The sequence below is a fragment of the Podarcis cretensis genome (genome assembly GCF_951804945.1).
Source record: "Podarcis cretensis genome assembly, chromosome: 9".
Lineage (NCBI taxonomy): Eukaryota > Metazoa > Chordata > Lepidosauria > Squamata > Lacertidae > Podarcis > Podarcis cretensis.
Genome location: NC_137178.1, coordinates 61,065,393 through 61,082,890, shown reverse-complemented (window position 1 = coordinate 61,082,890; position 17,498 = coordinate 61,065,393). Strand labels below are relative to the sequence as shown.

The 17,498-nt window shown below is 42.8% G+C and overlaps 1 protein-coding gene across 4 annotated transcripts in view; it reads left to right on the top strand.

Moving 5' to 3' along the window:
• Positions 1 to 1,905: 1,905 nt before the first annotated feature.
• Positions 1,906 to 17,498, top strand: part of GABRA2 (gamma-aminobutyric acid type A receptor subunit alpha2) — a 75,946-nt gene continuing 60,353 nt past the window's right edge. Inside the window, exons 1-3 of one of the 4 annotated variants that reach the window (XM_079989796.1) lie at positions 1,906 to 2,315; positions 3,196 to 3,283; positions 7,183 to 7,298. In XM_079989796.1, coding sequence (XP_079845922.1) covers positions 3,216 to 3,283; positions 7,183 to 7,298 — 184 coding nt within the window. In that variant the 5' untranslated portion in view covers positions 1,906 to 2,315; positions 3,196 to 3,215. Of the gene's footprint in view, positions 2,316 to 2,387; positions 2,407 to 2,859; positions 3,284 to 7,182; positions 7,299 to 17,498 lie in introns of those variants that run through there. The other 3 variants (XM_079989797.1, XM_079989798.1, XM_079989795.1) reach the window with 3 other exon arrangements.

Below are 17,498 nucleotides of genomic sequence, written 5' to 3'. Positions count from 1 at the left end.
TAAGCAAGACCTTTTTTGGGTGTTAATGCTGTGAACCCCTCCATCATAAGTTGTATATTCAGTCATACCTCATGTTACGCCCGCTTCAGGTTACGTGTTTTCGGGTTGCGGACCGTGGGAAACCCGGAAGTACCAGAACGGGTTACTTCTGGGTTTCGCCGCTTGTGCATGCGCAGAAGCGCTAGATTGCGCTTCGCACATGTGCAGAAGTGCCAAAACGTTCTGGTGCCTGTGCAGACACGGCGCTTCTGCTTGCGAATGCTATGGGTTGTGGACATTCCTCCATCACAGATTATGTCCGCAACCTGAGGTTCCACTGTATGCATAAATAAACCATGTTTCATAAAGACACCACAGTCTCCACTGTGCCTCGTTTCCAAAAGGAAGCACAAACCCTGGGTAAAGTGCACCTGGAACCCCTGGAATCCTGCACCACTCAGAGATTGTGGTGGGGGTGCAACAATATTATTCCATTTTATACAATATTCATGGTTTACTAGATTGATGAAGAATCAGCAGCACTTATGGAGGTCATAACGACCTGTTTTTTATGGGGAAATACTTATTTTTTTAAGGCTTCTGTTCTCTCATCACCAGCATGTTTTACAGCTTCCTGTTATGCTATGGGGGGCGGGGAATGAATTAGCGAGGCTATGGAAGCAGCTTTCTATACTTTGCTCACCCGCCTTCTGAGTGCACCTTATGAATGCCAGTCTACATTGCTGCAAGCAAGACCCACTTTTTCTCGTTTGCATTTCATCACCTGGGGGGAAAAACAAAAAAACACCGAGACTCCAGAGGAGCTAGATCAAAGAGAGGCAAAGCAGAGGAGAAGAGGGTGGCGGAGACCCAGAGAGCCTGAAACAGCTTCCGTGGTGCACATGGATCTGACAAGTGAAAGGCTAAATTAAGCAACAGCCCCAGCCGCCGCCGCCTCCTCCTCCTCCAGCCCATCTATTCTCCAACATCTCCAGCAACTGCTGCTAGTGCAAAGCAGGCACGGAGAGGGACGTCCCCCCCCCAAGCCACCTTCTCCCCCCTTGCTTCCCGCCGCCCGCCCCAAATCTCGTGCCGATGCAAACTTCTGGGAAGAGCACGTTTCTTGGGTGTGTGAGCGGCCGGCCGGGATTGCAGTAACCTGTCTGGATAGATCAGCCAGAAAGGGGATGCGCGAGGAAGCAGCCGAGCAAGCGCCAAGGGGGCTGGGGGTGCGGGGCGAGCAGCTGCAATTGGGCGGGGGGGGGGGAGGGAGCGCAACTCTCCCCACAGGCCTCCCCATTTCTCCCCTCCCCCTCCCCCTGGGAGGTTAACCCCGCTGCCTCCGCCCGCTTTGCCAGGGGCTAAATGAGTGGGTGGGAACGGCGCCGGCTGCTTCCGCCTTCCCTCACGGGGAGACGACGCTCGCCTCAGGCCGGGCCGTTGCCACGCGAGCTAGAACCACGCACGACGCGGGAGGCGTCTACCTCACCCTCACAACCAAAAAGACCCCACCCCCCCCCCCAAAAAAGCCCCGCCAGACGGCGACTCCACCGCCGCCCGGTTGCTAGGCAAGGAGGAAGGCGGGGGGGGGGGGCGCGATACGACGCCTTGCGTTAGGGCCCGGCCGAGCCCACGCCCCGCTCCCGGGTGCCTCGGGGCTCCTCCTGCCCCGCGGTGCTCCAGCCGCAGCAGCGGCGGCGTCGGTGGACCACAAACGGCTCTTTCCCCCTCACGGTATCTCTCCCTCTCTCTGCGGCTCCGCCCCCTCACTGTTCCCCGTCCCCCCCCCACGCCACGCACCCTCCTCCTCCTCCTCCTCCTCCTCCCGCCTTTCCTCGCTGGAGCCCCCGGGGGCGCGTGCCAGCTGCATCCGCTGCCTGCGCGAGCACGCGTTGGGCGCGCTCGCCCTCACTCACTCCCTCACACACACACACACACACGCACGCGGTCGCACACACGCAGAGAGGGAGACATACCCATATACCCCGGACTGACTGACTGACTGACTGACTGACTGACTACTGCTGCTGCTGCTCTACGCCCGCCTCGCGCTACTGCTCGCCTGCTTTGCGCGCGCGCACATGCACACACACACACACACGCAAACACACCGCCGCTCTGGGTCCGCTTCTCTTCGCAGGGGCTGCTGCAGTCGTCTGGAAGCCTCCCCCCACCCTCTGCCAAGTTTCCTTCTTCTTGAGCTCCCCCCCCCCACTCTCCGGAGCCTCGCTAGGGAGGACTCCCTCCTCAAGCTCGCCAAGTCCTTATTAATATTATTATTATTATTATCCTTTATGTTTTGGCTGCTCCTTTGAGCGCCTCCTGGTGCTCCCAAGGTAGGCTCTCTACTTGGTCTCCCTCCCTTCTTCTCTCTGTCCCCATCCCTCCCCTCCCTTGGAATGAGTGGAGAATGAGTGGTTTCCAGGGGTATGTACCAGAATGAAAAGGAGATGGGTGTTGATGGGTGGTTTGCATTGGGAGGGGGGGTGTTTAAGAGGATGTTTTGGCTTTGAACCTTTCCTTCCCCCTTCAGCCTATTTGAGTGAGACATTTGGAAGCTGGGGGGGGGGGGAGGCTTCTGCAACTTTGCGCTGCGCCGCGACTGTTTTCGTTGTTGTTGTTTGCCAATTCCGCCTCTCTATGAATTCTCTCTCTGGACATCTATCTCCGTGGCTGTGGCAGTTATTATCTTTAAGCAGCTGTCAAACATGTTCAGCATTTGGAAAGAGCCGGGCTGCCTCGGTTCATGGCAGTGTCAGTGAACCCCTTTGCAAATGCCTCTCTCCAACCCCCACCTGACACATCTAAAAAATTTTTTTGCTTGAAGATGTAGCGAAACCAGCCGAGGAATTACTGATGGACTTTTTTTAAAAAATATATAAGAAAAAGATAGGGGGAAGTCTTGGAGTTCTTTCTATTGCATGGGAGTGAGGAGGAAAAGCAACATTTGCTGCATCTGCTCATATGTCAGTTTTGATTATGCACTGCATGTAGAACAACACATGATCTGAGAGGAGGACGGAGATGTAATAACTTGTTAGTGTGGGGTGGTTGTTGTTTTTTTTAAGCGGGGGAGTGCTTCAGCGACCCATGGGTCCAAAGTCTTCATTGAAGTGGCATCTTTTTGTTGGTTTGAATTGAAGGCATTGCTTGGTTGGAAACTGATTCAAAGCCAAATGTTTTTTTCCCTCTCTCTTCCTCCTCTTACATCACTAGGAAAAGGAAAGGAAGCAGCTATGAAGAGGAAATTGATGTGCTACATGATGCAGTTGGTTCTCGTTTTGTTGGCGTGCTTCTCTGCAAGGTGAGAGGAGGTTCTGCTTCTTGATCAACAGCAACAGAGGTTGCCTTGTTTGCTGCTAGTTAGCGCCGCTCATATACACTGGGGTATGGGCAAGAAAGCTGTTCTTTAAATATAAGATCAGTTGGTACGCAGCACAGGTGAAGTAAAGGAGGAAGTCCTGAGGTTGTTGAAATGTTAATAACTTGTGTCAAACAAGTCTTTCTAAAAGCCAGAGGCAATCAGTTTCATGATTGCCTCTAGAAAGAAGAGCACTGTACGATCTTTCTGTGCAGCCTTTGAAGCTATGCAATGTTTTCTGGAGTCATTGTGTCACTCTAGTTATATCACGCCAGTCCTCATGGAGAATAAGGAAGAGGAAAGAAACCAAAACACTGAAGATAATGGGATATTTTGCATGTGGATGTGGGTTGGAATGGGGAGTATTTTTGGTCAACATAACAGAACACAGAGACATTTAATCTTGAAACCTCTAGGTGGAGATAGTATACAATTCCACAATCCCATAAAATAAAACAATAACCTGATTCATTAATCAACTTTTGATGTTGCTTAATAAACTATATATCTAAAATGATGGCATTATAAAAGGCAACTTAAAATGCATGCTTAGGTTTGGTTTTACCTGGCACCTCTATGCATCCAATTAATGATGATTTCTAACTTCATTTTGCTCATAGATCACAGCTTGGGCTGCAGTAGCATTCTGCCTATAACATATTTCTGTATTTTATTTTCCTCAAAATCGCAAGAAACTCATTTGATAGTGAAAAGCAATGCATCCAATTTTAGCCAAGTAATTGGCAATATATTTCAGTGGCTAGAATTAAATGCTGCTTTGAGGTTTTGATGTTTTCGGTTTATCTAGTCAGCAAGGATGCTGCAGTATTAGTTAAGCCACAGTGGGCCTGGTCCTTTTACTCAAGTGAGTAAGTCTCATTGCTGCCAAGGAGTCAACATGTGTACCTAAAGACTACTACATTCTTCTACAATTTTCAAGATTAGAGACCAGTCCTGACAGAGACTAATAGGATTATCAGTGTTAGTTTTTGTCTAATAATTTGCCTACAAAACTAGTATTTCTTTAATACTGGTAAAATATCTACTTGTATACAACATGCAAATACTAACAATAGTATCTTAAATCTTATTGACAGCTCACATGTGAAATACTAAAGTCAAATAATTACTTGTAAGCGAAGGGTCCTGAAATACCACAAACTGCAAAAAACAACAACCCATAAACATTTAAATGCTTTGTCCATGTTGTTGAATAATCCTATTTTCTTAATTTCTCAATAATGGTTTATCCATATAAAAGTAATATTGTCTTTCTTGATTATTTACTTTGTTTTAGTTCAAACGGTGCTCACATTACAGAAATTGCCTCAGAAGGAGGATAGCATTAATCGTGCATTCAAAAAAACCAAATGTCATAAACAACTGTAGATTGTTGGGGGAAGACAATGTATATCATATTCTTTTTATGCTAGCTGAATACTTGGAACTTGTAAGAAAGGGGCATCTAAGCATCATAAATTTCAAGGAAAAATTTGGTTGTTGCTGTAAGGTTCATGGGAAAGATCCGTACAGGGAGCAGAACTGACGTTCAAAGAAATACTACAAGGCCTTGGTTTGGATTTTCCCAGTTTAAGAGACATTCATTTTCAGCACCAGTCTTAAGTGGACAGCAAATGGAGAAAGTCACTGTGTTTGCTGCTGATTTTCAGAATGGGATGAAGGGGGGTCAGATTACTTTTCATTCCTTTTTTTCTCCATGGCATCTTCAAAACTGAATTTTAAGCTTTTTCTTCTTCTTTGCCACCAATGTTTACTATCCTGGAAATCCGTTGAGTTAATATTTTTACCACTACTGCTACCATAATTTATCAGGATTCGTTTTAAGATCCATAGATATTTTAGACTCTCTTGTGGTTTGCTGCTTTTCTGTCTCATTGCAACTACCCATGATTTACAAACATCAGAAGCCAGTTTTATCACGACAGCTTCTCTCTTGTGTGCTAGATGGTGTCACTGAGTGAAAGCATAGTCAGAATGCCTTCTCAGAAGATGGCAAAGGTGGTCCAGGATGAAAACCATGCTTTTCACATCCTGATATTCCTTCCCATGCAAGTGTTCATTATAAAGAAATAGCTGCAGTATTTTGTTTAATTGTATTTAACGGTACAATTGTATTTAACCACGATGAAGAAAACCAGAATTTTCCAGTCTTTTCCAAAATTCCAGTCTTTTATATCTTTCTCATCAACAAATGTAGTATGTGCCCCAGTTTCGTTGCAGTTCTGCTTTATTTTTTTTATAGGAAAAATAAGCATGTAAATATTACCTGCTGGTCTGCCCCGCTTTCCCAAATGTATTTATATTTCTCCATCTCCTTCTGAAGGAGCACCAGTAGCAGGTGTCAATGGCCAAGACCTTACAGTTTGCAACCCGTGTCATTGGGATGCATATGGATTGTTGTTTCTGAGGCCTTGTCACTCAGTGAATGCATTGAGCCCTATGAGTCCTATCAGCAAATTCTTTCCAGTGTTTGTTCCCTGCTTTGCTACAAGGTTTCTTGGGAAAGGAAGTGGGTAGCAGGAGGTCCTGACTGACAGTGATCCAATTCTTGGAAGGACCTGAACTTTGATTAGAAGAGCTGTGGCTTAGTAGTAGAGCATCTACTTTATGCAGAAGGTCTCAGATTCAATCCCTGTACGTATCTCTAGATTGGGGTGGCAGAATCCTCAGTCAGGGCAGACACCATTGAGCTAGATGGACCAATGACCTGACTCCATATAAGACAACTTCCCGTGCTCCATGGTGTATTGGGCTTAGTGGACAAAGATCTACTCTTGAGTTTGCTGTTACAGGTTTCACCTTACTCTGTGCTTCTGGTATTGCAGGTAAATACAACTGGATGCACCTGGGACGCAGGTGGCGCTGTGGGTTAAAGCCTCAGCGCCTAGGACTTGCCGATCGAAAGGTCGGCGGTTCGAATCCCTGCGGCGGGGTGCGCTCCCGCTGCTCGGTCCCAGCGCCTGCCAACCTAGCAGTTCGAAAGCACCTCCAGGTGCAAGTAGATAAATAGGGACCGCTTACCAGTGGGAAGGTAAACGGCGTTTCCGTGTGCGGCTCTGGCTCGCCAGAGCAGCGATGTCATGCTGGCCACGTGACCCGGAAGTGTCTCCGGACAGCGCTGGCCCCTGGCCTCTTAAGTGAGATGGGCGCACAACCCCAGAGTCTGTCAAGACTGGCCCGTACGGGCAGGGGTACCTTTACCTTTACCTTTACAACTGGATGCATCTCTTGTTTGCAGCACTTATTTCAAGTGTTGGCTTGTAGTCAATCCTCAGAGAAGTTGTAAGGAAGTGGACAAAAGTGATATGGGTTGCACCAGTGATTTTGCCACTATTTTCATTTGTTTTAAGTTTTTTAAACACACACACACACACATGTTGCCTTGCTAGATCATACCAAGGGTCCAAGCTGTCCAGTATTCGGTATCCAACAGTGGTCAGCCACTTTATTTTCTTTGATTGCCACAGAAGAAATTAGAAGAAAGAGAAAAAGCATACCAGCTGGGGTGGGGATTTAAATATCTAGTAGGAAAGTTTTGGATAGGCTTGGCTGTGGAAGCAAGCATACATAAAACAGAGAAGGACATGGTGAATGAATAAGAAAAGGGAAATGGTAAATATTAACATTGCTCACATGATAAAGCATGGTGGCTAAAGTTGGGTCCTAAAAATGAAAAGCTGATTATTCACTAAGAAAAAGGTGGCATCTTCAAATAATTTGTATTAAATGCATATACAGAATATTCAAATCTAATTAATACTAACAGTGTAGAAAATGTACATAGAACATATTTAACATTTTTTTTTTTAATGTCTGTTTAGATCAGCATCGGTTGACCCCAATGAAGATGAAGCAAAAAATAACATCACCATCTTTACAAGAATTCTAGATAGGCTTCTGGATGGTTATGATAATCGTCTGAGACCTGGATTAGGAGGTAATGAATAACACTTCATTTTGAAAAACAAAAGACCTCATTGGGTAATTAGAATTCTGGTGCTTAACATGTTGATAATTTTGCCTGGGAATATTGACCTGTTCTTCAACCCAAATAGTGTCTACTATTTTGATACTAGGTTTAGGAAAATTGATTCTGTTTATATTTCTGAAAGTGTGACGTTTTTGTAGCATTTCATGTTTGCCATTTTGTTCATAGCCTGCATTATTTTGATTGGTGTTTTTTTAAGAAAATAGTTTTTACTAAGGGTTTTTATGTTACAAAACAAATAAACAGGGAAAGTTACATCTATTTGGTTTTGACTGCACAGGAGATAATTACAGCTGAGTAATCCTATATAAATAGTATAATCACCCCAAGGATATGATGTGAGTACTTTTTATTATACAGGGGTCAAGCCTCTGACCATTAAACCACCACTGAAATCATTGGAAGGTTTCCCAATAATATCATGGTGAAATAACAGTGTGTGTTTTTTTCCTTTATAAGCATTTGTTAAGGTCAATAAATGGCAGCTCTGTTATGGGTTACCTTTGCCTGAGCTCAGAAAGAAAGAGGGTGAAATTTGGAAATGGCTCCTACAAATTATTTACATGTCCATCTTTCTCCTAGATGTCAAACAACTTTTCTTTTTTCTTTTTGAAAAGCTAAACTTTCTTAATGGCAACCTATCTCTTGCTATTCAATCACCTCCATCAATTACAATGGTTAATAGTGTATAAACATAATAGCTAATGGCACAGACTGTTCAAGAAGATCAACTAGGTCACTCCCCCCCTCCAATCCTGTGGGACCAGAGCAGGATGTTTAGGTTACCCAAACCTCTTTCATCTTGAGGACACAGAGCTGCTTGTGCCATAGATTCAAGATCAAAACTATTTTGAGCTAGAACTGCAGAGCTTGGTGTCAAAGCATGAGGTTCCTCAGATTCTTGTCACAGGCCCCATACCACAGGTAAAGATCTACATAACAAGAGCCCTTTGGCTCTCACCTCTTCCTCAAGCAGCTCTCAGATACATACATGAATACATACCTACCTACCTACCTGCAGGGTGACAGGAGCAAGACAAATAAACTCAGCTTCCAGCTTCAAAGTGTTTCCACTCCTGCCCTTTCCACACCACCCTCTGGCCCAAGCAGCTCTCAAATAAATGCAAGGCAGACTGTTGATGGCAGCCCTGGAAACAGCAGTGATCCCCAAAAGCAAAGCAAAGGGGGGGGGGAGCACAGAATATAGTCACAGCCAGCAGAAGAGTCTTCGAGCAGAAAAGAGCTCCCGCTGTTGTTCTTCATCCTTGTGCAAGGATCGAAAGCAAAGCAGCCCAGGCACAGTTAGCTGAAACAAGCTAATCTACCCCAGCTAAGTAGTTTTCAAATGGTTCCAAGGAATCTTAGTGTTCCTCAGAAGTTGATCAGGAGTTCCTCAATGTGAAGATGAATAAAGTTTCCCTCAAAGACAGTTGCCCACCACCACTATCAATTCCTCCCTTTCAACACACAGCTGCAGAGTCATGCTGGGTGTGTTCTCTTGAACGCTCTTGATTCTCATGAAGCAATGGTGACACTCAAGATATATGGCCCGCACTGCACTTGACCTGAGCACGAACACTCATGTGGCCTTCCAGATGTTACTGCTTTCATTCCTCACCATTAACCATGTTAGTTTGGGTTCACAGGAGTTGCCATGAAACATTACCTGAAGCACCACAGGTTCCCTTCCCCGGTGTACCAAAGACACAGATCCCTTTACTTTAAAATAAATGACTTACTGGTGCTTATGAAACCATTACAGTTGTTGTGAGGTGTAGAATAGTAAGCATAAAATACACTTTAAAAAAATGCAGTGTAGCTTGTTTGTTGCAAGTTCATCTTGAATATATCCAAAACCAAACCGCTCCGAGAAGCTTGCTTACCACAGTCCGCAATCAGAAATGTACAAGAGGACTATCTGTCCCCCACCAGATGCTGGGTTCACCAGCTGTTATAATAGAATGCAGGGGTGAAAGCTGGTGGGTTGTTTTTTTTTTTTTTGGAAGTACTTAAGTTGCAATGAACGAGCATGTCAAGATGATGATACTATAAATGTGCAAGGTGGGCAAAAAGGGATAATGATCATATAATCACTTTTGCTATGCTGGCTTAAAAAAAATTTAGATAAATTGCTATGGTTAGGTGAATTTTCTAACCCAGGAGTACTAAAAAAACGGGGGTGGGGTGGGGGTGGAAACCTGAAATGAAATGCCAACTCCTTATATATGAACCTTCCTTGGTTTTGATTCCCCCCCCCCCTTATTGATGGAAATCCTGCAATGAAATCTAAACAGAAAAATTGTAAGCAATCTCACTTGGATGCAGTCTTTGGAGCAGTTTTGCTGAGAATAGAACTGAAACCAACAAGTGCTATTTTTATGCAAGGAGGCGAAGCAAAAGCTATTCTGCATGTGCTGGAAATACATGGCGTTTAGCACGGTGGGGAAAATAAGATAAACAGAATATTTTGTTGGTGCACAAATTTGAAATAGCTGATTGATTTCTTCTTTGATGATGGGTGAATATAGAAAACCAGTTTTCCTTGTAGGGAAGCCTCCTCATTCTTTTCTTAGAAGTGTGCCAAAGCATGTTACAGTGCAGCAATATAGATGACTATGCCTGTTTTTGTAGTATTCTGTGGTTGCTTTTGCTCACTCCAGTTACCAAGTAGTTCTGTTGCCATGGAGAACCGATGTATTCTTCCATGTATTGCTGCAGTACGGCTTTGTCACAACTTCCTGGTTCTTTGTTTAAGAAAGTAGATGGTTTAATATGTTCTCACAGTCTTAACGTTTTGTTCATACTGATAACGGTGTTACTACAAAGGGCTCAGTAATTTCCTACACCCCCCCCCCCCGTCTCTTTGGATTTATTCTCTTTCTGTTGGGAGGGGGATACCCAGTTTCTTTAAACAACAAAAACAAAAAAACAGGAGCTTGCCTTACTGTTAAGTTCTAAAGCTAGATGTTTTGTGCTATCCTATCTATTCATGGCAAAAATTTAAAATTGCGATTGAGATGGATGTGTGAATATGGGCACACCCAGGCCTAGCACTACCACTTGGAGCTGCCAGACAAACGTCTGACACCAGTACAGTGGTACCTCAGGTTAAGAACTGAATTCGTTCCGGAGGTCTGTTCTTAACCTGAAACTGTTCTTAACCTGAAGCACCACTTTAGCTAATGGGGACTCCTGCTGCTGCTACGCCGCCGGAGCACGATTTCTGTTCTCATCCTGAAGCAAAGTTCTTAACCTGAGGTAATATTTCTGGGTTAGTGGAGTCTGTAACCTGAAGCGTATGTAACCCGAGGTACCACTGTATGGTGCTCATCACTGAATAAGTACCCCAGTTTTGCCTTCTTGATAGCTCCAGTTGTAACCACCATCTTTATTTCCACGAAAATGCATTTATTTATTTAAAACATTTAGACCCTACCTTTTAAAATTGCTCATACTGACCAGGATGGAGGTTGGGTTGGGAGGCAAAACCCTTCTATGAGCTGTGCCAGCCTGGAGCTTGCATACTGGCCAGGCTCACATTCAGCACATTGCTGTCAAGTGGTGGCAGTAGGGATGGCTCAAGTTCCAGTAGATCAGGCTTCCTCAACCTCGGCCCTCCATATGCTTTGAGACTACAGTTCCCAGCATCTCTGGCCACTGGTCCTGCTAGCTAGGGATCATGGGAGTTGTAGGCCAAAAACATCTGGAGGGCCGAATTTGAGGAAGCCTGCAGTAGATCCTGGTTGGATAATGTTTTCGAGGTTACCAGCATGAGTCTGACCAAGCTGCGGGGGGCAGTGGAGGACAGGAGTGCCTGGCGTTCTCTGGTCCATGGGGTCACGAAGAGTCGGACACGACTAAACGACTAAACAACAACAACAACAAGCAGTAGATCCTGGGCTGGGTCTACCCTCATAATGCCTAACTTTGGAGCTTTCCATGGGCTACCAGTAGGGGGGGGGGGGTTTCAGCAGCAGTAAATCTACCCACCATGTTTTTGGAACGTGAAAGGGAGAGCTTTACATTGGAGGCATGGTGGAGGCCAGCGGAAGTTGACAGAGCTATTTCTTCCCCATCCAACCACACACAGATACATCACCAGCATGGTTAATCAGGGGTAGTCTTAAGAAATCACCAGAGCAATAAAAACAGTTCAGTACAACAAACTTAAAATACCAAAACATATCAGTACAGGAACTAAAAGCCCTTCGTGGCCAGAAAGGCTACCTAAACAGGATGGTTTTAGTTAGAAACTCAGATATATAATCTAGGCACCAAATGGCTCCTCAAACCAAAGTTACAGTCACCAAAACAGAATGTCTAGTTGCCATTTTTGCGCAAGTCTTATTTTTCAAATGATTGGCTGATCGATTGATTATCTGATTGATTATCAGTTAAACATATGTCTGGTTCAGATGACAATCTTGATCTAGGTTAAGAGCTTTGAGAACTTGAAGAAGATCCAGGGGCAGTCCACATATATATTGGCCTATTCTGACCTCTTTTTCTTAATGGCGATGCAAACCATTCATAACATAAGAATAGTCTTCACAACTGTGAGCAGGGCAGTGAACCAGGGTAAGTGAACCATAGAAGTATAGAATTATACAGTTGGAAGGGACCCCAAGGGTTGCCTAGTCCAACCTCCGGCAATGCAGGAATCACACCTAAAGCACCCATGACAGATGACCACCCAACCTCTGCTTAGGTAAAGGTAAAGGGACCGCTGACCATTAGGTCCAGTCATGACCGACTCTGGGGTTGCGATGCTCATCTCACTTTATTGGCCGAGGGAGCCGGCGTACAGCTTCCGGGTCATGTGGCCAGCATGACTAAGCCACTTCTGGCAAACTAGAGCAGCGTATGGAAACGCCGTTTACCTTCCCGCCGGAGTGGTACCTATTTATCTACTTGCACTTTGACGTGCTTTCGAGGTTGGCAGGAGCAGGGACCGATCAACAGGAGCTCACCCCGTCACAGGGATTCGAACCGCCGACCTTCTGATCGGCAAGTCCTAGGCTCTGTGGTTTAACCCACAGCGCCACCAGCATCAAAGGAAGGAAAGGAAAGAGGGCCATGGGGAACATGGGTCTGATATGAGCAAAACACAGTTATATGGAAACTCAGTTTCAAGGGTTGGTGGTAGAGGGATTAGGCCAAAAAATGCATGGGGAAAACGGTTTTGAGGAAGAAGTTAGGCAGGCAGGGATTAGGTGTTCTTGAAGGAAGTTTTGGTAGTCAAGGGCAGCACATACTAACATGTGAAAGTATGTACTGTACTTTATATTAATATGAGAAAAAAATGAGTGGTATGTTAATCTGCTTTGATTGTAAAGTGGTTCAAAACTATTTGTTTTTAAAAATTCTGCACAGCTGTACTCAAAATGGTGGCACTGGAATATAAAGGGCATATAGGAAGGATAGAGAACACTGCTCGTAGATGGTACAGTCTACAGAATCTGCCACCTTCTGGAGCGGGATTGCAAAGGTGCAGGTGCAAAGTAGGAAATCACTCATGTCTAAATTAATCACTGGGAAGGAATTCTCTTGTAAGTTTCCCACAACCAGATCCATTACTCTGCTTGCCTATAGTAACTCTCACTTTAAGTTGATATCTTGCTTCTGCAGTATGAAGAAGAAAAACGACTCGGCTATACAGCTGCAAATAAAACATTTTAAATGTGTTGTAAAGTGCAATATACAAACGTCACACTAGATGGTGGCAGTGAGCCATGCCAACTTCAATGTATTTTTCAAAACGTTTTTTAAAAAAGCATTTTCACAGCGGGTTGTTTTTTTAAAAAATATATGCGCGTAGATTCCACCACAATTAATTGGTTCAGGTGTAAACTAAAATGCTCATCACAGCCAGTAAACTAGAATTCACTGTTGAAGAGCCAGTGTGCTTTTGGAAGCAACTTAGTTTTTTTAAAAACCTTTGCCCACATGGCCTATGGCTTAGGAAAGCTTGCTTTGCCACTGTCTGTGTTGTGTTGCATTATACACAGATTACTAGGTGTCACTATGAGATGGAAACTTGAACGTGAAATGTCTCCCAACTGTTAAAATGCATCTTTTGATAATGTATGCCAGGGTAGCCAACACAGGAACCTCAGGATGTTTCAGGACTACATTTCCAATCATTCCAGATTGTTGGCCATGGTGGCTGGGGCTGATTGTCCCCTATCTATGGCCCTATACCGTAAATTCTATATTTGAGTAGGCAATAGGATTCGTTTTAAAAATGGCATTAGCTGTGTTTTGCTGATTTATTTTCTCCCTAATTATAACCCTTCAGAAGAGAAGTCCAATAACTTTCCCAAACAGTAGACCATTTGTAAGATACAATGGCTGAACTGTTGGGTTGCTCTACAACACACTGACTGTGCAATAACCTGTTTAGAACAATAGGCAAGGCATTTTGGAACTAAATTACTAAATAGTCTAATTATTTCTAATTATAGGATTCTGAGAATTGCCATCTTGTTCTGTGTTTTGCTCATGTTTTTTAATGCATGACTTATTTTATTTTTTAATCAGCTAATAGAGGGAAGACTTATTCTTGTTTTTTACACTTACTCAAAATCCACCAAAGCCAGTTTTGTGAAACTGGTTGATGATACGTAATTCCGCCAATATTTATCTAGTGAAAAACATTGTCTAAGAAAGGATTAGATGTGTTCAAGTGTAGGACATATCTGTCCATTGCTAACAGTTAAAAGAACACTCTACATTCAGAGACAGTGTATTTCAGAGTACTTGATGCTTTGGGCATGCAAAATGGAATGGTAATTTCCGTCTTGCTCTCTTGTGAGCTTCCTATGGGCATTTGGGACAATTTGTGTCACAGCTCCATAGAGAGCATTCTCACATACTGTATTTGTGCTTGGTTCTCCAGTTGTACAGCTAGGGAGAAGAAGGTGCTCCAGAAGGTCATAACCACAGCCCAAAGGATTATTGGTCATCCTCTCCCATCTTTGGAAGAACTGTACGGTTCCCGTTGTCTTAGGAAAGCAAACAACATCCTGCAGGATGCATCTCACCCGGGATACAGTCTGTTTGCACTACTGCCTTCTGGCAGGAGATATAGAAACATCAAGTCAAGGACAAATAGACTGAAAAATAGTTTCTATCCAAGAGCTGTGGCCTTTTTGAATGCTGTAACTCGATAGTGTGACCTGGGAGTTTGATGGGTGTGGGTGTGGGTGTGGCTGGAATGTGGTTTGTTTGGTTGTTGTTGCTGTTTTGCTTTTGTTGTTTTTTTAAGGGATGACATCCAATTTCGTTGCACTGTGCAATGTTGCACTTGTGTAATGACAATAAAGAATCTATCTATCTATTTCCTCTTATTCCTTGCTGCTGTTTGTCTTCATAGACAAATTTGTCTCTGGCAGATGAGAGGTGATCACATATTGAAGCAAACAGATGAAAATGTCAAACTGGAAAGTTCAGAGAATCTGTATAATAAGTTCTGAATATACATTTTCATTTTTGCCATTGACTATTTTTTTACGAAGGCGCCTCAGTCTCCAAGCAGCTGTGTAAGATACAATGGCTGAACTGTTGGGTTGCTCTACAACACACTGACTGTGCAATAACCTGTTTAGAACAATAGGCAAGGCATTTTGGAACTAAATTACTAAATAGTCTAATTATTTCTAATTATAGGATTCTGAGAATTGCCATCTTGTTCTGTGTTTTGCTCATGTTTTTTAATGCATGACTTATTTTATTTTTTAATCAGCTAATAGAGGGAAGACTTATTCTTGTTTTTTACACTTACTCAAAATCCACCAAAGCCAGTTTTGTGAAACTGGTTGATGATACGTAATTCCGCCAATATTTATCTAGTGAAAAACATTGTCTAAGAAAGGATTAGATGTGTTCAAGTGTAGGACATATCTGTCCATTGCTAACAGTTAAAAGAACACTCTACATTCAGAGACAGTGTATTTCAGAGTACTTGATGCTTTGGGCATGCAAAATGGAATGGTAATTTCCGTCTTGCTCTCTTGTGAGCTTCCTATGGGCATTTGGGACAATTTGTGTCACAGTTCTAGGCTCTTGGTGTGGTCAGAAAAAGGCATTTTAGTTCCAGAAATTCTGGTATGAAGTAATTTGTTGCAAGCACGCTGCTGTACACAAGGCCTTCCCTGTTCAACACATGGTTAGTGCTTGTGCTGTCAGCTTTTTTTTTTTTATAAATTTTTTATTAAGAATTTTGTTAATACAATAAAGAAAAAAAAAGACAGAATAAACAGACAACAAACAAAAAATAAAACAAACATAAAATTATACATCTTATAATAACCATCTTTTCTTCATTTTTTCCTTTTGGACTTCCTCACATCTCTCGCTCCTACATTCCAAGTTAATAAAACTTTAGCCAGCAACTTATCACCTTATTTTCATTCTTATTGTACACAATTCCAATATTTTATCCATAACTTTGAATATTTTTATCAAAATCCTGAATACCTAGTTTTAACATGATATTCATTCAAAATTTATCTTTCTCATGAAATTCACTCATTCTCATAATCTTTTCGGCTAACTTTATGGTGCCCTATTGTTTTCAAATCTCTCATCCTTCTTAACACTCATATAATTTACAATGTTTTTGAAGATAGTCCTTAAATTTCTTCCAATCCTCCTCCACTGCTTCTTCTCCCAGGTCTCGGATTCTGCCGGTCATTTCTGCTAACTCCATGTAGTCCATCAGTTGCATCTGCCATTCTTCCAGCATGGGCAAATCTTGAGTTTTCCAATGTTTAGCGACAAGTATCCTTGCTGCTGTTGTTGCATACATAAATAATGTTTGGTCCTTCTTTAACACCCTCTGGCCAACAATGCCCAAAAGGAAGGCCTCTGGTTTCTTGGGAAAGGTATACTTAAATACCTTTTTCAGCTCATTATATATCATTTCCCAGAAGGCCTTAACCCTAGGGCAAGTCCACCAGAGGTGAAAGAATGTTCCTTCAGTGCTGGTGCTGTCAGCTTTGACGACGCCAAACATTTTGAAATGAATTTGGTGTCCAAGCTGATATCAGTGTTCGTATAGATCCACCTGAGGAATCCAAAGCCAACATTCCAAGTTAAGGAAGACATAGTGAGAAAGAAGTTGGCTGTACAAAGGTCCCCACATTTAAATTAACAAAAAGATGTGTGTAAAGTTTAGCATTGCATGCCTACATGTTGTTTTAGTCAAATCCGTGCCACTGAAGCTGATGGGTGAATTCAGAAGTTATTTTCCTGAAATGTCATACTTTTTACTTTTATAATATTGCTAATTTTAGAACTAACAAATGAAGCCAGCTTTAGAAGCAATGGTATCTTCCACTCTTCCACATTTATTTATTTATTTATTATTTGCCTAAAATATGATCAAAATATTTTGCTCTAGTTGAAGCACTGAAATAAGATTACGCACCGATTTATGAGTTGCGATGTACTGATCAATACAATATCCAGTTCCTAAATAGACATATTAAAATTGCCCTGTCCATAGGACATATGATCACTGAAGTTGTTTTCCTTAAGTAAGGTTTTCCAGAATAGGACCTGCAAGCTTTCTAAAGATGGGATTAGTACTGTATACACTGATCTAATGTTGTGCTCATGCTGACCTCTAGTGACAGGAAATCCTTCATGTGAATGGCTATGATAAGACAAGTGTGGGTTTTTTTTTATTACAACCACAGTTAGCTAGGCGTGACACATCTCTACAACAACTAGGATCATAGTCAGGCAATATTTACTAACCTGTGAATACTATTTCTTCAGTAGGAAAAAAATATATTAAATTCTATTCTTGTCACTATCATTCACTTTCAAGATGGAATCAGTCTCAATAAAAGCAATAGAGCTGTGATTCTTTGTACATTTAACTGTGTATGGCCTATTGAACATAATGGGATTTACTTCTGAGAAAACATGCATAGGATTGCATTGCTAATGTACCATAAGACAATAACATATCCTCCAACATTTCTCTGATGAAAATAGGGATGTCCTAAGGAAAAGTGGCACATTCCAGGATCAATTCAGAAACCAGGATAGCTTCTGTAAATCTGTGGCTGTCCCTTGAAAATAGGGACACTTGGAGGGTCTAGAATAAGTATGTGAAAAAGAGTTCAAAACATCAATGAC